Source organism: Pagrus major, chromosome 21, assembly GCF_040436345.1.
Source record: "Pagrus major chromosome 21, Pma_NU_1.0".
In the NCBI taxonomy this organism is placed as follows: Eukaryota; Metazoa; Chordata; class Actinopteri; order Spariformes; family Sparidae; genus Pagrus; species Pagrus major.
Window position 1 is genome coordinate 29,756,596 of NC_133235.1, and position 25,354 is coordinate 29,781,949.

Sequence of the window (25,354 nt, forward strand, 5' to 3'; positions counted from 1 at the left end):
CTGCCTACATTACCCACAATGCAACTTAGCCACTGAGTGACATCACTGGAGGCCATTCATCAGATTACATGCAGCTTCCTCTGCAGCCACAAAAGGTTTTATACTACTTTTTTCACATATGCAGTAAAACTCCTGTAACAAAAGACCTGTAAAAACAATTTAAACTGGAAAATTGGTGGAGTTACCCTTTAAATCTGTTCAGGTCTGGGGCTGAGGTCAAATATCAACGTTCACGTTTAACCTTTCTTCAGATTTCTCATCATTCCTGATCCTTGAAGCCGGTACGTCACACAGAAACATAGTTACACATGTTACTAAAAAACTAAAAGAAACAAAAACAAAGTAGGTCTTTTATATCGACCACTGGGGGGAAATCAGACTGTCGGGACAACACGTCCTGTTTTTACTTGGGTTATATTTCATCTAAATAATTTTACTGTCAATGAATCGACTTTTATTTTTCTGTGCACAGTTTGCAATTCCTGCCACTAGGGGTCTCTCTAACAAAACAAAAGACACAAGTAGCATGGCATCATGAGAGTTGTTGTCTACATCGTTAAACAAAGACCATTGCTTTAAAAAATATATATATATATTGTACGCGACTGAGGCTGAAATATTCAGACAAGAGCTAATGTTTTATCATTTTAATCAAGTTATGTTCATCATGTTCCCCGACTTCCCTCCTCCACCTGGATTTCTCTGTTTTGAACATTGTGGGAAACATTTTGGATGATATCAGTACACAACTCAACAAAATATAGAACAAATATGGGGTTGGTTTTGTACATTTTTCTAATCATCTTAATAACATGCAGACAAAGTGAGTGGAGCTGCTTTAACCTCCACTACATCTCTGGTTAGCAGGATGACGGCGGCCTCTTGTGTCCTGCATCAGTTTTCACAGTTCACTTGTTGACCTGCTGTGATGTTCACTGCAGGAAGACATGTAGAAACTTCACCGAGCCTTTGGCAGCTTCAAACAACATCAGTAAAGACACATTTAAATATATGTGACATCACACTGTGTCAGTTTGTTCACAGGAGTCACAGCCTGTAACACTGATGCTGCATTCAGGTCACACGGGAAAGATGGGAGAGAAGAGAGTCACCTTTACAAATATTCTTCACATCAGCTCTCAGGTTGTAAATAGTATTTAGGAATGTGACATTTGAGGCTTTTTAAGTTCTCTGACTTCTAGAATTATGATTCAACAACATGGAAATACTTGAAACCAAACGTGAAGAATAATTTATTCATTTGATGATTTTCTGACGGCTTCAGCTCTGAACATGAACTGTGAACTTTGTGGTGTTTGAGGAGGAAAAGTGCCTCAGTTATACTCTCATATTAGTGTCACATGTTCTCCATCAGCTCTGTGTGAGACCCTGGAATGAAGACGACAAGAAAAGACTTTGTTCCTGTTTGTTTATTCACCATGTAAAGCTTCAGTTTGTTCACACGTCCCATCAGTAAAGTCTGTTCAATGACTCTGGTTCAATGATTTCACTTCATCCACACAATCAGTTTGTTTGAATCTCAGCTACGTACAAGAACATAATAAATGATCTTCCTCATATATTATTGAATTTGTGTGACGATTGGAACAACGACAGCTTTTGTTCTGCCAAACAAATAAATGTAAATGAGATCATAGATGAATTTATGTACAAAGTGGATGTCAAAGTCCCGCCCATCATGTTTGATTGACAGGTGAAGACACGACACAACAATCAGCCACAAACATGAAGACAGAATAAGTTTAAGAGTTAAAACTCAGAATTTAACTCACTGTCCCTTAAATGACTTCTGTCTATTTGAGTTTACTGAACTCAGCAGAGTCTCCAAAAGCATAATAAAAGCGTAGTCCAGCATAGAGAGGTTCAGTGAATGTGGTCTGGACTCTGTGGAGGAGAGTGATGGTTTCAGAGACGCTGTAGAAGGACAGAATACCTGCACTGTGATCCAGGAACACTCCAACTCTGGAGGACCGAGGACCTGAGACGCGAGTTTTGACTTTCTTGTGATAAAAGTTATAACTGTCATTGTCACAATCTAATGACCAAGATTTGTCATTTTGTCCAAATCCACTCACTTTCCCTGCTCTGTTGATACTCTTGTATGCGACTGCTACTTCAACTCCTGTTCCTTTCCACTCCACCTCCCAGTAACAACGTCCAGTCAGACTCTCTCTACTCAGGACCTGACAACAGTAAGTGAATCTGTCTGGGTGACCAGAATAAGACTGTTGTTGACTGATGTTTGTTACTTTTCTGTTCCCCTCAGATAATAACAGCCATGTGTTTGCTGTGTTTAAATCCAGTGTAATTTCACGTGAACATCTTAAGAGTCCAGCTCTGATCTTGTTCTCTGGTAGTGTGTTTGACAGTAAAACATCCACTTCAGTCACTGTCAGTGAGATGTTTGTCCATGTCTCTCTCAGGACGTCCTGTAGTTTGTCTCTGGCCTCTGACACAGCTGCTGTCACATCCTCAAAGTATCTCAGAGGACGGATATTGATGCTGGATGAGTGTGTAGACTCACTGAGTGCTGACACTGAGGGGTAGTTGTGAAGAAACTGGTTGTGATCCTCTGTGTGTGAGAGCTTCTTCAGCTCAGCGTCTTTCCTCTTCAGCTCAGTGATCTCCTGCTCCCGCTTCTCCTGAAGCTCTTTGACTCGACTCACTTCAGTTTCCTGCTGGGATCTGACCTGCTGCTTCACATCAGAGCGTCTTTTCTCCATGAGACGGATCAGCTCGGTGAAGATCTTCTCACTGTGCTCCACTGCTTTATCAGCAGAGCCATTGATGGCCTCCACCTCCTGTTGAAGCACCTTCACATCTTCCTCTCTGTCCTGGATTCTCTGCTGGATGTTTTGTCGACTCACCTCCAGCTCTCTCTGCCTCTCAGTCCTCTCTGCTGCAGCCGACACTGTGTCGTGGCCTTTATGTTCGTCCACAGAGCAGAGATAACAGATACACTGCTGATCAGTACGGCAGAACATCTTCATCACCTCATCGTGACGAGAGCAGATGTTCTCCTGGAGCTTCTCTGACGGCTCCACCAGCTTGTGTTTCTTTAAAGGAACTGCTTCATAATGAGGCTGGAGGTGTTTATCACAGTAAGAGGCCGGACAGGATAAACATGACTTGACAGCTTTCCGTTTCCTCCCAGTGCAGACATCACAGGCCACATCTTCAGGTTCAGCATAGCAGAGATCAGCAGGAGCAGCTTGGAGTCCAGTCTTCTTCAGCTCCTCCACTAAATCTGCTAACATGGTGTTTTTCACCAGGACAGGCCTCGGTGTGAAGCTCTGCCTACACTGAGGGCAGCTGTGGGTTTTCTTCTCATCCTCTTCATCCCAGTGGCTTTGAATACAGTTCATGCAGTAGCTGTGTCCACAGGGAATAGTCACCGGATCCTTCAGTAGATCCAAACAGATGGAACAGCAGAATTTTGTTCGGTCCAGCTGATTGTTTTGCTGCGCCATTTCACCTCCGAGTGTCAATGACTGTCTGAGATTCACTTCCTGATAACTGAAACTAGTCTGAGCTCTGATCTGAACAACATGAGCTTCTGCAGTGAATGAGGCTCGTCAGCTCCTTCACTTCCTGGTTACACCCTCATTTAAAGTGCAGATCTGAAGGGGAGGGGACAAGTTTTCACAATCAGCTCATTTGTTCTCCTAAAATATAGTTTTATCAAAGTTTTTCATGGTTACAGTGATTCCAAGACATCAGATGAAAATGTTAAACTCTAATATAATCTGGATTAAAAGGTGTATTTTAATGTGAGATGCATGCAAACAAATAAATCAAATAAGTTTCTTGTTCCGTCTCTGAATCCCACAACATGGATGCATCAGACCATTTGACTCTGCAGTTCAGGTGTAGACTGTCATGATGACTGGATGAATCTGGGAAATCTACACTTTTATACATAAATGTTGAGTTTTGTCACAACGAGCCAACGTTAGAAGTTACGTTCTGATCACACCAGTGACGTTAAGTCTTAATGATTAGTGTCAATACAGTTATTCACACAGAAACACACTGTAGTGAAGCTGAACTGTACAACTGGCAGCAGAAACTGAAATTAGAGAAGAATCGCTCTTAAAAAGTGTCAAACACTGAAGATTACTGACCTTAAAATAAGAGCAGAGTCCAGCTGAAACAAGCAAACACATCAATTCATCTGTGTGTAGCAAAAACAAAAGAAATGTTGCTGTGATACATTTTAATGCAGAAATGATCCACTTTGTATTTTTAAATTCAGAAAGAAAGAAAGAAAGAAACAAACAAACAGAGAAACAAAGAAAGAAAGAAAGAAAGAAAGAAAAAGGAAAGACAATAAAACATTAACTCAGCGAGGACAACAACATAGTCCTTTAGATGCTAATGTGTTAGAACATCTGCTCTGTTTGGTGTCCACTGGTTCAATACAGTCCTTGATCTTTAAAGCAAAGTGGATGGAGCCATCATTCCTATTTTCAGGAAGTAAAAAACTAGGAGTTAAATTTCCCTGACAGCAATGTATTTATGTTCAGCATGAAGTCTCCATTCTGCATGTAAACTTTAAGAGGATCTGCAGATTCCACTGGCACATACTGTGAAGAAAAGGCAACGTTTAATGTCTCAAAAACAAGACATTTACAATCAATTACAGGCAAAGTTGTTCATAAATCTTTAGTCTTTGTCAAATCATGGTTGTCGTTGTTGTTGTTGTTCTATCCAATCTAGATCTTCTTTGTCTTTCAAACTCTAACGACCATCATTAACTGGATTGATGCCACTGACGACAGCTCGACTGTTAGTATGAATGAGTCTTTTCACATTTACACCCCTGAACCAGTTTCCCTCCTTTATGGATGCAAACGCTGTATTCAGCCCCAACAACTGTGACTACGCCCTGAACTGTTTGTGCAAGATTGCAGGTAACGAGGAGCTGAGCACACGACTCTCCAACAGCAGACTGCAATACAGGATCATCTGGACTCTGGACTTACAGAGGTCCATGATATATGACACATTTATAAAGTTTCTGATCATCTTAATAATACGCAGACAAAGTGAGAGGAGCTGCTTTAACCTCCACTACATCTCTGGTTAGCAGGATGACGGCGCCCTCTTGTGTCCTGCATCAGTTTTCACAGTTCACTTGTTGACCTGCTGTGATGTTCACTGCAGGAAGACATGTAGAAACTTCACTGAGCCTTTGGCAGCTTCAAACAACATCAGTAAAGACACATTTAAATATATGTGACATCACACTGTGTCAGTTTGTTCACAGGAGTCACAGCCTGTAACACTGATGCTGCATTCAGGTCACACGGGAACGATGGGAGAGAAGACAGTCACCTTTACAAATATTCTTCACATCAGCTCTCAGGTTGTAAATAGTATTTAGGAATGTGACATTTGAGGCTTTTTAAGTTCTCTGACTTCTAGAATTATGATTCAACAACATGGAAATACTTGAAACCAAACGTGAAGAATAATTTATTCATTTGATGATTTTCTGACGGCTTCAGCTCTGAACATGAACTGTGAACTTTGTGGTGTTTCAGGGGAAAAAGTGCCTCAGTTATACTCTCATATTAGTGTCACATGTTCTCCATCAGCTCTGTGTGAGACCCTGGAATGAAGACGACAAGAAAAGACTTTGTTCCTGTTTGTTTATTCATCATGTAAAGCTTCAGTTTGTTCACATGTCCCATCAGTAAAGTCTGTTCAATGATTCTCTTCATCCACACAGTCAATTTGTTGGACCAGAATCTCAGCTATGTACAAAAAAATGATGAATACACTACTCATTGATTATGATAATTATAACTACATTTATAATACCTCACATTTGTAAGTCATTTTGCAAAACAAAAAAAGCATGTAGTCAGCGAAGCAAATGAATGTATATGTAATCATTGATTTCTTAAACTCATGCAGTGGAAGAGAAACAACAACATGCAAACACATCAGTACAAATATTCAACACACATTTACAGCACAGACAAGTTTGTTTAACAAGTTTGTTAAATCTGCTAACATGGTGTTTTTCACCAGGACAGGCCTCTATGTGAAGCTCTGCCTATACTGAGGGCAGCTGTGGTCTTTCTCTTCATTGTCCCAGTAGCTTTGAATACAGTTCATGCAGTAGCTGTGTCCACAGGGAATAGTCACCGGATCCTTCAGTAGATCCAAACAGATGGAACAAGAGAAAGGTTTCCTCGTCCAGTTGAACTCCTTTCTGCGCCATTTCACCTCTCAGTGACTGCCTGAGTTTAAGTTCCCGAGAAACTAATCAAGTTTGAGCTTTGATCTAAATAACTGGTGCTTCTGCAGTGAATGAGGCTCGTCAGCTCCTTCACTTCCTGGTTACACCCTCATTTAAAGTGCAGATCTGAAGGGTAGGGAACAAGGAGATTAAGTGACAGGGTGGAGCTGCTGTGTTTGAGAGCAGGAAGAAGAGGCAGCAGTTATCAAGGGTTCAAGATTCAACTTTATTGCCATTATATAATACATGATTGCCCAATAACATACAGTGGTTGCCCTCTCCACTCACACACACACAGAAACTATTTAAACAGATATTCAAATGGCTAAAGACTGGCTGGGGATGGGTAAAATATTTGTTGTGTTTAGCGTCACTACCTATACAGTAGGAAAGGGGCAGAAAACCTCAAGATGGCAACGTGAGAAAACCCCAAATGCACTAAATCATTATCTATATATTACATGCATACAATCATCATCATTTGGGAATGATATGAATTAAATATGAATTAAACAAAGAGTAAACATTTCAGGATAATGTGCGATGTCATTCTTTTGACCCGTGGATTCACACTGTGAGCGTTTACCTTCAGGGAGGTGTTTTAAACAAGTAAGAACCACCTAACATGTCAACAGTAAGTCCTTTTTTACTTCAGAGTAAGTTGAAAGGACAAAGACCGACTGACAAATGATCTTCTGCTCTGAGCATGAACTGTGAACTTTGTGGTGTTTCAGGGGATAAAATTGCCTCAGTTATACTCTCATATTAGTGTCACATGTTCTCCATCAGCTCTGTGTGAGACCCTGGAATGAAGACAACAAGAAAAGACTTTGTTCGTGTTTGTTTATTCACCATGTAAAGCTTCAGTTTGTTCACACGTCCCATCAGTAAAGTCTGTTCAATGACTCTGGTTCAATGATTTCACTTCATCCACACAATCAGTTTGTTTGAATCTCAGCTACATACAAGAAAATAATAAATGATCTTCCTCATATATTATTGAATTTGTGTGACGATTGGAACAACGACAGCTTTTGTTCTGCCAAACAAATAAATGTAAATGTGATTATAGATGAATTTAAACATGTACAAAGTGATGAGAACTAAATATGTAGGATAAATGAAGCTCTGCTGCTTTCTGTCTTTAGACTCATGCAGTGGGAGAGAAACAACAACATGCAAACACATCAGTACAAATATTCAACACACATTTAGAGCACAGACACGTTTATATCTTCATGCAGACAAATGTCAGTTCAGCTGAACAAAAGTCATCATGAGCAGTGAGAGCCTCCATGGTTAAACAGACACAGGAAGGAGCGCCACCTAAAGAAACTCAAACATTTACACAACAACAGGTGAGAAGATGTCAAAGTCCCGCCCATAATGTTAAAATGACAGGTGAAGACACCACGCAACAATCAGCCACAAACATGAAGACAGAATAAGTTTAAGAGTTAAAACTCAGAGTTTAACTCACTGTCCCTTAAATGACTTCTGTCTATTTGACTTTACTTAACTCAGCACTGGTGTTAGAACAATAAACCCGAACTCCAGCATGGATGTGTGAATGAGGGAATGTGGTCTGGACTCTGTGGAGGAGAGTGATGGTTTCAGAGACGCTGTAGAAGGACAGAATACCTGCACTGTGATCCAGGTACACTCCAACTCTGGAGGACCGAGGACCTGAGACGGGAGTTTTGACTTTGTTGTGAAAAAAGTTATAACTGTTATTGTCACAATATAATGACCAAGATTTGTCATTTCGTCCAAATTCACTCACTTTCTCTGCTCTGCTGATACTCTTGTATGCGACTGCTACTTCAACTCCTTCCCCTCTCCACTCCACCTCCCAGTAACAACGTCCAGTCAGACTCTCTCTACTCAGGACCTGACACCAGTAAGTGAATCTGTCTGGGTGACTAAAATAAGACTGTTCTTTACTCATTCTTGTTACTTTTCTGTTCCCCTGAGATAATAACAGAAGTGTGTTTGCTGTATTTGGATCCAGTGTGATTTCACATGAATTTCTTAAGAGTCCAGCTCGGGTCTTTGGCTCTGATTGTGGGTTTGACAGTAAAACATCCACTTCAGTCACTGTCAGTGAGATGTTTGTCCATGTGTCTCTCAGGACGTCCTGTAGTTTGTCTCTGACCTCTGACACAGCTGCTGTCACATCCTCAAAGTATCTCAGAGGACGGATATTGATGCTGGATGAGTGTGTAGACTCACTGAGTGCTGACAGTGAGGGGTAGTTGTGTAGAAACTGGTTGTGATCCTCTGTGTGTGAGAACTTCTTCAGCTCAGCGTCTTTCCTCTTCAGCTCAGTCATCTCCTGCTCCAGCTTCTTCTGAAGCTCTTTGACTCGACTCACTTCAGTGTCCTGCTGGGATCTGACCTGCTGCTTCACATCAGAGCGTCTTTTCTCCATGAGACGGATCAGCTCGGTGAAGATCTTTTCACTGTGCTCCACTGCTTTATCAGCAGAGCCATTGATGGCCTCCACCTCCTGTTGAAGCACCTTCACATCTTCCTCTCTGTCCTGGATTCTCTGCTGGATGTTTTGTCGACTCACCACGAGCTCTCTCTGCCTCTCAGTCCTCGCTGCTGCAGCTGACACTGTGTCGTGGCCTTTATGTTCATCCACAGAGCAGAGATAACAGATACATTGCTGATCAGTACGGCAGAACATCTTCATCACCTCATCGTGACGAGAGCAGATGTTCTCCTGGAGGTTCTCTGACGGCTCCACCAGCTTGTGTTTCTTTAAAGGAACTGCTTCATAATGAGGCTGGAGGTGTTTATCACAGTAAGAGGCCGGACAGGATAAACATGACTTGACAGCTTTCCGTTTCCTCCCAGTGCAGACATCACAGGCCACATCTTCAGGTTCAGCATAGCAGAGATCAGTAGGAGCAGCTTGGAGTCCAGTCTTCTTCAGCTCCTCCACTAAATCTGCTAACATGGTGTTTTTCACCAGGACAGGCCTCGGTGTGAAGCTCTGCCTACACTGAGGGCAGCTGTGGGTTTTCTTCTCATCCTCTTCATCCCAGTGGCTTTGAATACAGTTCATGCAGTAGCTGTGTCCGCAGGGAATAGTCACAGGATCCTTCAGCAGATCTAAACAGATGGAACAGCAGAATTTTGTTCGGTCCAGATGAACTCCTTTCTGCGCCATTTCACCTCTGAGTGTCAATGACTGTCTGAGATTCACTTCCTGATAACTGAAACTAGTCTGAGCTCTGATCTGAACAACATGAGCTTCTGCAGTGAATGAGGCTCGTCAGCTCCTTCACTTCCTGGTTACACCCTCATTTAAAGTGCAGATCTGAAGGGGAGGGAACAAGGAGATATAGTGACAGGGTGGAGCTGCTGTGTTTGAGAGCAGGAAGAAGAGAAAGAAAGAAAGAAAGAAAGAAAGAAAGAAAGAAAGAAAGAAAGAAAGAAAGAAAGAAAGAAAGAGTCTTCATGGGTGTGATCAGGATGACCGTCTTCTGTGGACACTTTGCCATCTTGAGGCTGTTCACTCTCATCAGGGCCATGATTTAGTTTTCAAAAAAAGTACAACTCAAGATAGGATTACTGACATGGATGATGTTTTGCAACGAAGTCAGTTTAATTCAAAAGATCCCACAACCCTCAACCAGCTTTGAAAATCATCAAAAGATGTTTACAATCAATTACAGGCAATGTTGTTCATAAATCTTTAGTTTTTGTCAAATCATGGTTGTTGTTGTTGTTGTTGTTGTTCTTTTCAACCTAGATCTTCTTTGTCTTTCAAACTCTAACGACCATCATTAACTGGATTGATGCCACTGACGACAGCTCGACTGTTAGTATGAATGAGTCTTTTCACATTTACACCCCTGAACCAGTTTCCCTCCTTTATGGATGCAAACGCTGTATTCAGCCCCAACAACTGTGACTACGCCCTGAACTGTTTGTGCAAGATTGCAGGTAACGAGGAGCTGAGCACACGACTCTCCAACAGCAGACTGCAATACAGGATCATCTGGACTCTGGACTTACAGAGGTCCATGATATATGACACATTTATAAAGTTTCTGATCATCTTAATAATACGCAGACAAAGTGAGAGGAGCTGCTTTAACCTCCACTACATCTCTGGTTAGCAGGATGACGGCGCCCTCTTGTGTCCTGCATCAGTTTTCACAGTTCACTTGTTGACCTGCTGTGATGTTCACTGCAGGAAGACATGTAGAAACTTCACTGAGCCTTTGGCAGCTTCAAACAACATCAGTAAAGACACATTTAAATATATGTGACATCACACTGTGTCAGTTTGTTCACAGGAGTCACAGCCTGTAACACTGATGCTGCATTCAGGTCACACGGGAAAGATGGGAGAGAAGAGTTTCACCTTTACAAATATTCTTCACATCAGCTCTCAGGTTGTAAATAGTATTTAGGAATGTGACATTTGAGGATGTTTTAAGTTCTCTGACTTCTAGAATTATGATTCAACAACATGGAAATGTTTGAAACCAAACGTGAAGAATAATTTATTAATTTGATGATTTTCTGACGGCTTCAGCTCTGAACGTGAACTGTGAACTTTGTGGTGTTTGAGGAGGAAAAGTGCCTCAGTTATACTCTCATATTAGTGTCACATGTTCTCCATCAGCTCTGTGTGAGACCCTGGAATGAAGACGACAAGAAAAGACTTTGTTCGTGTTTGTTTATTCATCATGTAAAGCTTCAGTTTGTTCACACGTCCCATCAGTAAAGTCTGTTCAATGATTTGCAAAACAAAAAAAGCATGTAGTCAGCGAAGCAAATAAATGTATTTGATTTGGACTAGTAATGGAGAATGCTAGTTCACATCCTGGGCATTGCCGAGGTGCCCTTGAGCAAGGCACCGACCCCTATCACTGCTCGTTGGGCGCCATGCATGTGGCAGCCCCTTCACTCATCTCCTCTATACACTGTGTGTGTGTGTGTGCGCATGCATGTGCATGTGTGTGTAATGTGAGTGAAAAAGAGAATTTCCCCATTGTGGGATTAGAAGGGATCTTAAAATTTAAAATTAAATTAAAAATTAAAAAATGTAATTATTGATTTCTTTAGACTCATGCAGTGGAAGAGAAACAACAACATGCAAACACATCAGTACAAATATTCAACACACATTTAGAACACAGACAAGTTTGTTTAACAAGTTTGTTAAATCTGCTAACATGGTGTTTTGCACCAGGACAGGCCTCGGTGTGAAGCTCTGCCTATACTGAGGGTAGCTGTGGTCTTTCTTCTCATCCTCTTTGTCCCAGTAGCTTTGAATACAGTTCATGCAGTAGCTGTGTCCACAGGGAATAGTCACTGGATCCTTCAGTAGATCCAAACAGATGGAACAAGAGAAAGGTTTCCTCGTCCAGTTCAACTCCTTTCTGCGCCATTTCACCTCTCAGTGACTGCCTGAGTTTAAGTTCCCGAGAAACGAATCAAGTTTGAGCTTTGATCTAAATAACTGGTGCTTCTGCAGTGAATGAGGCTCGTCAGCTCTTTCACTTCCTGGTTACACCCTCATTTAAAGTGCAGATCTGAAGGGGAGGGAACAAGGAGATATAGTGACAGAGTGGAGCTGCTGTGTTTGAGAGCAGGAAGAAGAGGCAGCAGTTATCAAGGGTTCAAGATTCAACTTTATTGCCATTATATATTACAGGATTGCCCAATAACATACAGTGGTTGCCCTCTCCACTCACACACACATAGAAACACATTAAACAGATATTCAAATGGCTAAAGACTGGCTGTCGATGGGTAAAACATTTGTTGTGTTTAGCGTCACTACCTATACAGAAGAAAAGGGCAGAAAATCTCAAGATGGCGACATGAGAAAACCCCAAATGCACTAAATCATCATCTATATCTTACATGCATACAATCATCATCATTTGGGAATTATATGAATTAAATATGAATTAAACAGAGAGTAAACATTTCAGGATAATGTGCGATGTCATTCTTTTGACCCGTGGATTCACACTGTGAGCGTTTACCTTCAGGGAGGTGTTTTAAACAAGTAAGAACCACCTAACATGTCAACAGTAAGTCCTTTTTTACCAAATACAACTCGAATGCTGTGTGAAGCCTACTAAGAACTTCACAAACAATATCTCCCATTTTGTTTCATTTTTACTGTGTAATGTTTCTTAAATCATGTCAATTTTTGCCACTTTGTCCCTGCTGTTTATCCTCATTAACTGTCCCGTATTGTTTTAACACTATGAGGTGAAGCTGAAGACTTTTTTTTAAACAGACACAGGAAGGAGCGCCACCTGAAGAAAGTCAAACATCTACAGAACAACAGATGAGAAGATGTCAAAGTCCCGCCCATCATGTTTGATTGACAGGTGAAGACACCACACAACAATCAGCCACAAACATGAAGACAGAATAAGTTTAAGAGTTAAAACTCAGAGTTTAACTCACTGTCCCTTAAATGACTTCTGTCTATTTGAGTTTACTGAACTCAACAGTGGTGTCAGAACAATAAACCCGAACTCCAGCATGAATGTGTGAATGAGTGAATGTGGTCTGGACTCTGTGGAGGAGAGTGATGGTTTCAGAGACGCTGTAGAAGGACAGAATACCTGCACTGTGATCCAGGTACACTCCAACTCTGGAGGACCGAGGACCTGAGACGGGAGTTTGGACTTTGTTGTGATAAAAGTAATAACTGTCATTGACACAATCTAATGACCAAGATTTGTCATTTCGTCCAAATTCACTCACTTTCCCTGCTCTGCTGATATTCTTGTATGCGACTGCTACTTCAATTCCTGTTCCTTTCCACTCCACCTCCCAGTAACAACGTCCAGTCAGACTCTCTCTACTCAGGACCTGACAACAGTAAGTGAATCTGTCTGGGTGACTAAAATAAGACTGTGGTTGTCTGATGTTTGCTACTTTTCTGTTCCCCTCAGATAATAACAGCCATGTGTTTGCTGTGTTTGGATCCAGTGCGATTTCATGTGAATATCTTAAGAGTCCAGCTCTGGTCTTTGGCTCTGGTTGTGGGTTTGACAGTAAAACATCCACTTCAGTCACTATCAGTGAGATGTTTGTCCATGTCTCTCTCAGGACGTCCTGTAGTTTGTCTCTGGCCTCTGACACAGCTGCTGTCACATCCTCAAAGTATCTCGGTGGATGGATATTGATGCTGGATGAGTGTGTAGACTCACTGAGTGCTGACAGTGAGGGGTAGTTGTGTAGAAACTGGTTGTGATCCTCTGTGTGTGAGAGCTTCTTCAGCTCAGCATCTTTCCTCTTCAGCTCAGTGATCTCCTGCTCCAGCTTCTCCTGAAGCTCTTTGACTCGACTCACTTCAGTTTCCTGCTGGTATCTGACCTGCTGCTTCACATCAAAGCATATTTTCTCCATGAGACGGATCAGCTCGGTGAAGATCTTCTCACTGTCCTCCACTGTTTTATCAGCAGAGCCATTGATGGCCTCCACCTCCTGTTGAAGCACCTTCACATCTTCCTCTCTGTCCTGGATTCTCTGCTGGATGTTTTGTCGACTCACCTCCAGCTCTCTCTGCCTCTCAGTCCTCGCTGCTGCAGCTGACACTGTGTCGTGGCCTTTATGTTCGTCCACAGAGCAGAGATCACAGATACACTGCTGATCAGTACGGCAGAACATCTTCATCACCTCATCGTGACGAGAGCAGATGTTCTCCTGGAGCTTCTCTGAAGGCTCCACCAGCTTGTGTTTCTTTAACGGAGCTGCTTTATAATGAGGCTGGAGATGTTTCTCACAGTACGAGGCCGGACAGGATAAACAGGACTTAACTGCTCTCAGTTTCCTCCCAGTGCAGACATCACAGGCCACATCTTCAGGTCCAGCATAGCAGAGATCAGCAGGAGCAGCTTGGAGTCCAGTCTTCTTCAGCTCCTCCACTAAATCTGCTAACATGGTGTTTTTCACCAGGACAGGCCTCGGTGTGAAGCTCTGCCTACACTGAGGGCAGCTGTGGGTTTTCTTCTCATCCTCTTCATCCCAGTAGCTTTGAATACAGGTCATGCAGTAGCTGTGTCCACAGGGAATAGTCACCGGATCCTTCAGTAGATCCAAACAGATGGAACAGCAGAATTTTGTTCGGTCCAGTTGAACTCCTTTCTGCGCCATCTCACCTCCGAGTGTCAATGACTGTCTGAGATTCACTTCCTGATAACTGAAACTAGTCTGAGCTCTGATCTGAACAACATGAGCTTCTGCAGTGAATGAGGCTCGTCAGCTCTTTCACTTACTGGTTACACCCTCATTTAAAGTGCAGATCTGAAGGGGAGGGAACAAGGAGATATAGTGACAGGGTGGCTGTGTCCAAATTCAGGGGCTGCAGCCTTCGAATGCTGAATTATCAACATTACAAAATAAACATTAACCCATTGGTGAATTACAACTATATTTACCATAGCAGTACCAGCGTCACGTATTTTAACTGAAAGTTGAAATTTGGAGGTTTTATAGTCCCTTGAAGTTGAACATATCTGTTGTTGGATGTTCAAATGAGTAAAAACCGAGTATAAACCCATCACTTAAATTTGAGTGTCATGTCTGCGGCACTTGATGTCGCCATTTTCTCTTGCTTCCTCTTCTGTATCGGGACTGAGCGGCGGCGCGCAAAGGATCTTGGGATATGTGAGGCCGCGAAGGGTAGTAGCAGTGCGTCCTCCGAAAAGAGCGAAGGGCAGGCTGCATTTGAAGGAGCCTTTGAATTTGGACAGCCTTCACGCGGCGTTGTGACATAATTGGCCTTCAAACGCGACCTTCGTGGGCTGCAGCCCCTGAATTTGGACACAGCCAGAGTGGAGCTGCTGTGTTTGAGGGCAGGAAGAAAGAAAGAAAGAAAGAAAGAAAGAAAGAAAGAAAGAAAGAAAGAAAGAAAGAGTCTTCATGGGTGTGATCAGGATGACCGTCTTCTGTGGACACGCTGCCATCTTGAGGCTGTTCACTCTCATCAGGGCCATGATTTAGTTTTCAAAAAAAGTACAACTCAAGATAGGATTACTGACATGGATGATGTTTTGCAACAAAGTCAGTTTGATTCAAAAGATCCCACAACCCTCAACCAGCTTTGAAAACCATCAAAACTAATAGCAAATGTTTGTGTGAGCAGAAAGAAAGATACTGACACAAATATTAGTGATAAATCTTGGGAAACCATTTTGTTTTCTCTTTGTTAAGTTTATTTGATGTTTCAAATAATGAAAGTTAAATGTACAGATTTTCCAAAGATGTGATGCAGTCACGTCCTGCTGAGTTCAGAGCTGAAGAAGTGACTCATTTATTTGTTTAAATGCATCTCACATTAAATCAAACACAAACTTGGGAATCCTCAGACTGTAAATATAGAAAAAGGCGTTAGAGTATAAAAGTCAGCAGGATCATATGTACCTGACCTTGACTAGGTATAAAACATTAACTCAGCGAGGACAACAACATAGTCCTTTAGATGCTAATGTGTTAGAACATCTGCTCTGTTTGGTGTCCACTGGTTCAATACAGTCCTTGATCTTTAAAGCAAAGTGGATGGAGCCATCATTCCTATTTTCAGGAAGTAAAAAAATTAGTTAAATTTCCCTGACAGCAATGTATTTATGTCCAGCATGAAGTCTCCGTCCTGCATGTAAACTTTAAGAGGATCTGCAGATTCCACTTGTACATACTGTGAAGAAAAGGCAACGTTTAATGTCTCAAAAACAAGACGTTTACAATCAATTACAGGCAAAGTTGTTCATAAATCTTTAGTTTTTGTCAAATCATGGTTGTCGTTGTTGTTGTTCTTTTCAATCTAGATCTTCTTTGTCTTTCAAACTCTAACGACCGTCATTAACTGGATTGATGCCACTGACGACAGCTCGACTGTTAGTATGAATGAGTCTTTTCACATTTACACCCCTGAACCAGTTTCCCTCCTTTATGGATGCAAACGCTGTATTCAGCCCCAACAACTGTGACTACGCCCTGAACTGTTTGTGCAAGATTGCAGGTAACGAGGAGCTGAGCACACGACTCTCCAACAGCAGACTGCAATACAGGATCATCTGGACTTACAGAGGTCCATGATATATGACACATTTATAAAGTTTCTGATCATCTTAATAATATGCAGACAAAGTGAGAGGAGCTGCTTTAACCTCCACTACATCTCTGGTTAGCAGGATGACGGCGCCCTCTTGTGTCCTGCATCAGTTTTCACAGTTCACTTGTTGACCTGCTGTGATGTTCACTGCAGGAAGACATGTAGAAACTTCACTGAGCCTTTGGCAGCTTCAAACAACATCAGTAAAGACACATTTAAATATATGTGACATCACACTGTGTCAGTTTGTTCACAGGAGTCACAGCCTGTAACACTGATGCTGCATTCAGGTCACACGGGAAAGATGGGAGAGAAGAAAGTCACCTTTATTCTTCACATCAGCTCTCAGGGTCCGTGCATGAAGTATAATGAATCTGCATTGTTTACGTTGTATAATGAAACATCCCATTTTTGGGGGTATTTCCTATTTCATTGTAGTAAGATGCGTAATGCAGCTTGTTCCTTTATCCAACTTGTACAATGAAAATTGAAAAAGGTGCCGGAGGTGTTGTTCACCTTATCCACCAAACTCCTCCAACCAAACACTGTTTAAATCTGTTGACCTGCCAGGAACGTAGTTAGCTGTTAACGTCAGAACATAGCCAATGCTAACAATCCTATTTTGTTTGCAGGTAAAGTTGCCAGCTGTTGTAGCTAAACAGCTGTTGTAACGTTATGCTAACGTTACTCGTTTGTTATTATCAGCTGTTTTGCACGTTTTGTTTTGCACATTTTAATATTTGTCCATCTAAGTCTGTGTGAAATGTCTACAGTTATGCTAGAAGTGAGTTAACTGGACCCTGCCCAGTCATATAAGTGACGCTTAGGGGTGTTTGGATATTAATTGTGATGTATTAAACTGTAGTGTGGTCTGTGTTCACAAATGTATGTTACCAGCAGAAATATTCTAAATAATATAATTAATGTCATGTATCCCTATAATTAGTGAGTAAAACCTAAAGCTGCAATTAATACACTGTGTTTACTTTGAAAATCCCGGTGATTATCTCTCTCAGTTGTGGGAAAGTGGCGGAAATATCACTGTATAACAGTTATGAATTATCTAAATTATTTAGGCTATTTGTTGTTAGGTTGTATTTATTTCATCTCGCTCTCCTTAAACTGACAGCTGCGGCCAACACGCTTCAAAACACCCAACTTTTACTTTGAAGGCTGTTTCCGGCACTCGACTTCCTTTTGCAATTTTCATTGTACAAGTTGGATAAAGAAACATGCTGCGTTACACGTCTTACGACAATGAAATAGGAAATACCCCCAAAAATGGGATGTTTCATTATATAACGTAAACAATGGAGAGTCATTATACTTCATGCACGGACCAGAGAGGTTGTAAATAGTATTTAGGAATGTGACATTTGAGGCTTTTTAAGTTCTCTGACTTCTAGAATTATGATTCAACAACATGGAAATACTTGAAACCAAACGTGAAGAATAATTTATTCATTTGATGATTTTCTGACGGCTTCAGCTCTGAACATGAACTGTGAACTTTGTGGTGTTTCAGGGGAAAAAGTGCCTCAGTTATACTCTCATATTAGTGTCACATGTTCTCCATCAGCTCTGTGTGAGACCCTGGAATGAAGACGACAAGAAAAGACTTTGTTCCTGTTTGTTTATTCACCATGTAAAGCTTCAGTTTGTTCACACGTCCCATCAGTAAAGTCTGTTCAATGACTCTGGTTCAATGATTTCACTTCATCCACACAATCAGTTTGTTTGAATCTCAGCTACATACAAGAAAATAATAAATGATCTTCCTCATATATTATTGAATTTGTGTGACGATTGGAACAACGACAGCTTTTGTTCTGCCAAACAAATAAATGTAAATGTGATTATAGATGAATTTAAACATGTACAAAGTGATGAGAACTAAATATGTAGGATAAATGAAGCTCTGCTGCTTTCTGTCTTTAGACTCATGCAGTGGGAGAGAAACAACAACATGCAAACACATCAGTACAAATATTCAACACACATTTAGAGCACAGACACGTTTATATCTTCATGCAGACAAATGTCAGTTCAGCTGAACAAAAGTCATCATGAGCAGTGAGAGCCTCCATGGTTAAACAGACACAGGAAGGAGCGCCACCTAAAGAAACTCAAACATTTACACAACAACAGGTGAGAAGATGTCAAAGTCCCGCCCATCATGTTTGATTGACAGGTGAAGACACCACACAACAATCAGCCACAAACATGAAGACAGAATAAGTTTAAGAGTTAAAACTCAGAATTTAACTCACTGTCCCTTAAATGACTTCTGTCTATTTGACTTTACTGAACTCAGCAGTGGTGTCAGGATAAATCCAAACTCCAGCATAGAGAGGCTGAGTGAATGTGGTCTGGACTCTGTGGAGGAGAGTGATGGTGCCAGAGACGCTGTAGAAGGACAGAATACCTGCACTGTGATCCAGGTACACTCCAACTCTGGAGGACCGAGGACCTGAGACGGGAGTTTGGACTTTGTTGTGATAAAAGTAATAACTGTTATTGACACAATCTAATGACCAAGATTTGTCATTTCGTCCAAATTCACTCACTTTCCCTGCTCTGCTGATACTCTTGTATGCGACTGCTACTTCAATTCCTGTTCCTTTCCACTCCACCTCCCAGTAACAACGTCCAGTCAGACTCTCTCTACTCAGGACCTGACAACAGTAAGTGAATCTGTCTGGGTGACTAGAATAAGACTGTTGTTGTCTCATGTTTGCTACTTTTCTGCTCCCCTCATATAATAACAGCCATGTGTTTGCTGTGTTTGGATCCAGTGTGATTTCATGTGAATATCTTAAGAATCCAGCTCTGGTCTTGGGCTCTGGTTGTGGCAGTAAAACATCCACTTCAGTCACTGTCAGTGAGATGTTTGTCCATGTCTCTCTCAGGACGTCCTGTAGTTTGTCTCTGGCCTCTGACACAGCTGCTGTCACATCCTCAAAGTATCTCAGAGGACGGATATTGATGCTGGATGAGTGTGTAGACTCACTGAGTGCTGACAGTGAGGGGCAGTTGTGTAGAAACTGGTTGTGATCCTCTGTGTGTGAGAGCTTCTTCAGCTCAGCGTCTTTCCTCTTCAGCTCAGTGATCTCCTGCTCCAGCTTCTCCTGAAGCTCTTTGACTCGTCTCACTTCAGTTTCCTGCTGGGATCTGACCTGCTGCTTCACATCAGAGCGTCTTTTCTCCATGAGACGGATCAGCTCGGTGAAGATCTTCTCACTGTGCTCCGCTGCTTTATCAGCAGAGCCATTGATGGCCTCCACCTCCTGTTGAAGCACCTTCACATCTTCCTCTCTGTCCTGGATTCTCTGCTGGATGTTTTGTCGACTCCCCTCCAGCTTTCTCTGCCTCTCAGTCCTCTCTGCTGCAGCTGACACTGTGTCGTGGCCTTTATGTTCGTCCACAGAGCAGAGATAACAGATACACTGCTGATCAGTACGGCAGAACATCTTCATCACCTCATCGTGACGAGAGCAGATGTTGTCCTGGAGCTTCTCTGACGGCTCCACCAGCTTGTGTTTTTCAAAGGCAGGTGAATCATAATGAAGCTGAAGATGTTTCTCACAGTAAGAGATCAGACAGAACAAACAGGACTTAACTGCTCTCAGTTTCCTCCCAGTGCAGACATCACAGGCCACATCTTCAGGTCCAGCATAGCAGAGATCAGCAGGAGCAGCTTGGAGTCCAGTCTTCTTCAGCTCCTCCACTAAATCTGCTAACATGGTGTTTTTCACCAGGACAGGCCTCGGTGTGAAGCTCTGCCTACACTGAGGGCAGCTGTGGGTTTTCTTCTCATCCTCTCTGTCCCAGTAGCTTTGAATACAGTTCATGCAGTAGCTGTGTCCACAGGGAATAGTCACCGGATCCTTCAGTAGATCCAAACAGATGGAACAGCAGAACTTTGCTCGGTCCAGTTGATTGTTTTGTTGAGCCATTTCACCTCCGAGTGTCGACGACTGTCTGAGTTTCACTTCCTGATAACTGAAACTAGTCTGAGCTCTGATCTGAACAACATGAGCTTCCGCAGTGAATGAGGCTCGTCAGCTCCTTCACTTCCTGGTTACACCCTCATTCAAAGTGCAGATCTGAAGGGGAGGGAACAAGGAGATATAGTGACAGAGTGGAGCTGCTGTGTTTGAGAGCAGGAAGAAGAGGGAGGGCTGATCCAGCTGTGCTTCATTCCAGGACAAGTACGTTCGAGAGAGACACTGTTTAACACTTGTTTACAACAGAGATCATTTATGCTTTAACCTCCACTACATCTCTGGTTAGCAGGATGACGGCGCCCTCTTGTGTCCTGCATCAGTTTTCACAGTTCACTTGTTGACCTGCTGTGATGTTCACTGCAGGAAGACATGTAGAAACTTCACTGAGCCTTTGGCAGCTTCAAACAACATCAGTAAAGACACATTTATAGTTCATTTAAAGCAATGAGTGACAGAAAACTGCTTATTTCTCTGTGACAAAGCTGTTTTAGTGACACAGACTGGCTGACAAAAGCTGTTCTGCTCTGAACTTTGTGGTGTTTCAGGAGGAAAACTGTCCTGTTTTTATTTCTCATTCTTTTTTTAAATATTTCATTTTATAATTTGTTGGCCAGCTCCACTCCACTCTGTGCAGACATATTCTCGTTTCCTCCCTCCTCACTCATTTCTATGTGTGCAGATGAATATTAGCAAACGATCAGCAACTAAAAATACTCAGGTTTGGTTTCAGTTCTCAGAAAGTGAAACTTAAAGTTCACTACCAGGCAGAGGGGAGGGTCTGAACACGTATTCACTACTAACATTGATGTGGTTAAAAAAAACAATATACATTAAAAAGTAACATTCATGGGATTGACTTTCATCACAGAATCGTTTAAAACAGTAAAATCACTGGTTATTTTACTGTTTACTTGAGTCTGTACAGTTGTTTATCTGTGATCTACGCTGTGGTCTCGATCTGACGGCCTGAGATCGATTGCTCCTGTCTTCTGCTGCCTGGTGTCAAAGTTCTGAACATCTTCTGGTTCTGCTGCGACTCTTTCTCTCCCCTCTCAGGTTTGTTGCGGGTCTTTAACGGGGTCGACGCGGCAGATACAGTTTGCTGACGTGTCCACATAATGTTAATGTGACGTTTTTAATAAGTTCAATGTAGATGAGAGTGACGGAAATAAAAGTGCGTGAAACCAGCTCGTTACCTGAACCGGACCTGTACCTGCGCCGCCATTTTGTGTCAATGTTTTTCACTGTAGTGACATTTTAATGGGCTAAATCTTTCTTGACAGTTAACTGAGTGAAAGTAAATACTGTAAGTAAGTACATTTACTCGAGTACTGTATTTAAGTTCAATTTTAAAGGTACTTTATTTGAGTATTTCCATTTTCTGGCACTTTATACTTCCACTCCTACAATTTGGAGGCAAATATTGTAAAGTCACTACATTAATTTAATAATTTTAGTTACAGATTTAAAAAAAAAAAACTACTTAAGTATTTTTTTTTTTGTCAGAAAATTACTATTGATACTAAAGTAAATTACATATCAGATACTTGAAGACTTTGAATCAAGTTCTATTTGTATTTTAATATGACATCTTTACTTTTACTCAATGACCTTCGAGTCGGGGTCGACCGACGTGGCTTTTTCAGGGCGGATACTGATTATTAGAAATCAAGGAGACTGAAAACTGATACGTGGGACCGATATTCATTTGCAGTAAAAAATTATCTCAACATTTCGAACAACCAGCGATGGAATAAAGTTAACTAAAATAAAATTTTGAGGTACTTTACTTGAGTATTTTCATTTTCTGGTACTTTACAGTTCCTGTCCACGTTATTTGACACATTTAATTACTTTGCATATTCATATTATTTAGTGTTCATAGGCTTTTATTTGTGACATATGACCAATCAGATGTTGTTATAGACGGGACATTGTGTGAATAGTTTATTTTATCTGCAATCTGACAGAATATCAGCCTTGATAATCAGCCCACCCCAACTTTCGAGTACTTTACACAACTCTGTGGATATTATCCTGACTTGTAACGTTATTGTCAATGTATGTTAGCCTGCTCTCCAATTTCCTGTAAATATCTTTATTCGTAAATTATTGTACTTTTGAATGAAATAAATAAATAGACGAGACTTCACCGTATCACTCTCATGATCTCTGTTTTTAGGGGCATCACGTTCTCCAAGCTCCACTGAGAGGTGAACTGGCACAGAGAGGACTTCAGCCGGACCGAGAAACCTTCTCTTGTTCGATCAGTCTGTGTCTGCCTAAGGACACAGCGTCTGTTCCCTGTGGACACAGATACTGTATTAAAACCCAGTTATCTCTGCCCTGTGGACGAACATAAAGGCCACGACACAATGTCAGCTGCAGCAGAGAGGACTGAGAGGCAGAGAGAGCTGGAGGTGAGTCGACAAAACATCCAGGACAGAGAGGAAGATGTGATGGTCCTTCAACAGGAGGTGGAGGCCATCTCACTGACTGAAACTCGGGTGGATGTTTTACTGCCACATCCAGAGCCCAGGACCAGAGCGGACTTCTTAAAATATTCACATAAAGTCGCACTGGATCCAAACACCGTAAACACACAGCTGTTACTGTCTGAGGGGGACAGAAAAGCAACTTTAATGAGAGACGAACAGTCTTATTCTAGTCACCCAGACAGATTCATTCGATGGCGGCAGGTCCTGAGCAGAGAGAGTCTGACTGGACGTTGTTACTGGGAGGTGGAGTGGAGCAGGAAAAGAGTTATAATGGCAGTCGCATACAAGAGTATCAGCAGAGCAGGCTCCATGAACGAGTGCGCACTTGGATTTAATGACAAGTCTTGGGCGTTAGAGTGTAACTGCAGTAATAGTTATAAATTCAGACACAACGGCATCAAAACTCCCGTCTCAGGTCCTCTGTCCTTCAGAATAGGAGTGTACCTGGATCACAGTGCAGGTATTCTGTCCTTCTACAGCGTCTCTGAAACCATAACTCTCCTCCACAGAGTCCAGACCACATTCACTCAGCCTCTCTATGCTGGACTCTGGTTTAGTGGTTATAATGGAGCCACTGCTGAGTTCTGTGAGCTGAAGTAGATGAGAGATGTTAAAAAAGGAAGCTGGGAGGGTTTTTTTTTCGGCTTGGGTTTTCATCAGATCCTGTTTCAAACTAACTCAACACATAAATCCCTGTTTTTAAAGAACGTGTTTAAATCTGCAGATATCACAGCTGTTGTGATCAGAAAGTATTTGACTGTTTTCGTCAGGTGGAGGAATAAAAAGCTGCAGCTTCAACCTACACATGTTTCAGACTGCAGAAATCTTTCTGTTGTGTTATTTTGTTGCATTGTTTCTTGCCTTATTGTCTGTATCAGTGATTGCAGTCATAACTTACATCTCTGTAAATGGGTGAGATACTCATAATATTGACAAGACAACAAATGTTTTGCATGCAAATTCCTACTTCAAGAAAAGTACAGAGGTGTTATAAGTAAAATATATTCATAATAATAATAATAATAATAATATATTCAAAAATAAAAGCTCTGTGTCTCCTGTGACTGATGTTTTATTCTTTATGTTCATCCTGAGGCTTGATCAAGAGGCAGCACTTCACTGTTGTAGCTGCTCGAGGCAGAGCTGATGTTAATACATTACATTCAGTCAGGTATCCAGTGGTACTCAATATATGGGTCGGGCCCCTGCAGTGGGTCACAAGATAAATCTGAGGGGCATGATATTTATTCTCTTCTAATTTTAGACTTGAATTGTTATTGAAATAAGAAGTTTAGAGGGCGAGTCTCTGTTTGGTGGAGCTAACAACTCATTAGACATCTGAAACATGATTAGGAGCCCAGACGGCTGTTTGTGTCAGAGATCACAAGCTAAAAACAGTTAGAAAGCAGTGGTTTACAACCAGAAACATGTTGTATTTTAATGGCAAATGTAGATTTAAAGTAACTAGTAAGTACAGCTGCCAGTGAAAGGTAATGTAATAAAAAGTACAATGTTGTCCTACTAAAGTAGAAGTACCTCAAATCTCAACCTAAATGAAGTACTCCTACTTTAATACCCTGCTAACATGTCTAGAGTGTCAAGGGAATATTACTGCAACAAGTTTTGTTCACAGTAAGGTCAGTAAAAATCAATTTTTGACATTGGTCTTGTATTGAGTGAGACCTGCGGACAATGTCCCGTCAAATATCCGTATGACTTGTTTAAATGCATCTAACAATAAAATACACTTTGTGCTCAAAATTACATTCCTAAAAAAAAACACTTTTAAATAATACAGTTTCATTATATTTTCTTACATTATTGGAGGTTCATTATTTGCAGCAGTTATTAGTATTTCATGTAGGATAATTGTACAGGAATTGTATTTATTGTAATCAATAAAAAAAAGTTTAATTAAACTGATTTGCTTGACAACTCATAAAACATAAAATCGTTTTTCTAAACAGTTTTTGTTAAAATGCTAAAAACGTGTAAATGTTAAAATGTTTGCTTTATATTTTATTTGTTATCTTCGATCTACAAACAGGTCTGAATCTGAAAGCCTGAGATCGATTGCTTCTGCCGCCTAGTCCCGCCCTACTCTGCTCTGATTGGATAGTACTACAGTGCTGTGATTGGCTCGTAGTCATTGACTCGCCCCACGCTCTCAGCTTAGTGTCCAATCACAAGGACGCCTAGAGACTACTAGCCAATCACAGCACAGCAGGGCGGGACAAGGCGGAACAACACAGGAAATCGCGGCACAGTAAAACTCGTCGCTGAGGAAACATCTCTACACTCCTGTGAGACTTTCTCGACATTTTCAGGTTTGTTGTGGAGAAACAGCGTTAAATGAATGTAAGAACTTGCTGACATGTTAAAGAGTGTTAAGACGAGGTTAGTGCTACATTGTGAGGACGTTTTTTTGTCGACAATAGTAGAGTATGTGTACGTTTACCTGAAACTGTTACCG

At 41.5% G+C, this 25,354-nt stretch overlaps 4 protein-coding genes and 1 long non-coding RNA gene across 5 annotated transcripts; 1 reads left to right on the forward strand and 4 right to left on the reverse strand.

The window, feature by feature from the left end:
* Positions 1–1,687: 1,687 nt before the first annotated feature.
* LOC141016253 (tripartite motif-containing protein 16-like) lies at positions 1,688–3,491 on the reverse strand. Its single transcript, XM_073490514.1, has one exon. The coding sequence runs from the start codon at positions 3,489–3,491 to the stop codon at positions 1,815–1,817; it is 1,677 nt and encodes a 558-aa protein (XP_073346615.1). The 3' UTR covers positions 1,688–1,814.
* Positions 3,492–7,692: 4,201 nt separating this feature from the next.
* Positions 7,693–9,449, reverse strand: LOC141016257 (tripartite motif-containing protein 16-like). The gene is made up of 2 exons (XM_073490519.1): positions 8,939–9,449; positions 7,693–8,875 (listed from the first exon to the last, which is right to left on the reverse strand). Exons 1-2 carry the CDS (start codon positions 9,447–9,449, stop codon positions 7,773–7,775), a joined length of 1,614 nt encoding a protein of 537 aa, XP_073346620.1. The 3' UTR covers positions 7,693–7,772.
* A 3,150-nt stretch (positions 9,450–12,599) lies between these two features.
* LOC141016254 (tripartite motif-containing protein 16-like) lies at positions 12,600–14,419 on the reverse strand. Its single transcript, XM_073490516.1, has one exon. It carries the CDS (start codon positions 14,417–14,419, stop codon positions 12,743–12,745), a length of 1,677 nt encoding a protein of 558 aa, XP_073346617.1. The 3' UTR covers positions 12,600–12,742.
* Positions 14,420–17,995: 3,576 nt separating this feature from the next.
* On the reverse strand, positions 17,996–20,578 carry LOC141016256 (tripartite motif-containing protein 16-like). The gene has a single exon (XM_073490518.1). It carries the CDS (start codon positions 20,330–20,332, stop codon positions 18,668–18,670), a length of 1,665 nt encoding a protein of 554 aa, XP_073346619.1. The 5' UTR covers positions 20,333–20,578; the 3' UTR covers positions 17,996–18,667.
* Positions 20,579–21,264: 686 nt separating this feature from the next.
* Positions 21,265–23,685, forward strand: LOC141016258 (uncharacterized). The gene is made up of 2 exons (XR_012180591.1): positions 21,265–21,439; positions 22,566–23,685. It is a non-coding gene; the product is annotated as an uncharacterized lncRNA (long non-coding RNA).
* Positions 23,686–25,354: the final 1,669 nt, after the last annotated feature.

Excerpts from the sequence above, each read along its gene's own strand:
- LOC141016253 (XM_073490514.1), bottom strand. The coding sequence starts at position 3,491 with ATGGCGCAGCAAAACAATCAGCTGGACCGAACAAAATTCTGCTGTTCC.
- LOC141016257 (XM_073490519.1), bottom strand. The coding sequence starts at position 9,449 with ATGGCGCAGAAAGGAGTTCATCTGGACCGAACAAAATTCTGCTGTTCC. Across the intron at positions 8,876-8,938 it reads CTGCCGTACTGATCAGCAAT|CGAGGACTGAGAGGCAGAGA; the intron begins GTATCTGTTATC and ends CAGCTGCAGCAG.
- LOC141016254 (XM_073490516.1), bottom strand. The coding sequence starts at position 14,419 with ATGGCGCAGAAAGGAGTTCAACTGGACCGAACAAAATTCTGCTGTTCC.
- LOC141016256 (XM_073490518.1), bottom strand. The coding sequence starts at position 20,332 with ATGGCTCAACAAAACAATCAACTGGACCGAGCAAAGTTCTGCTGTTCC.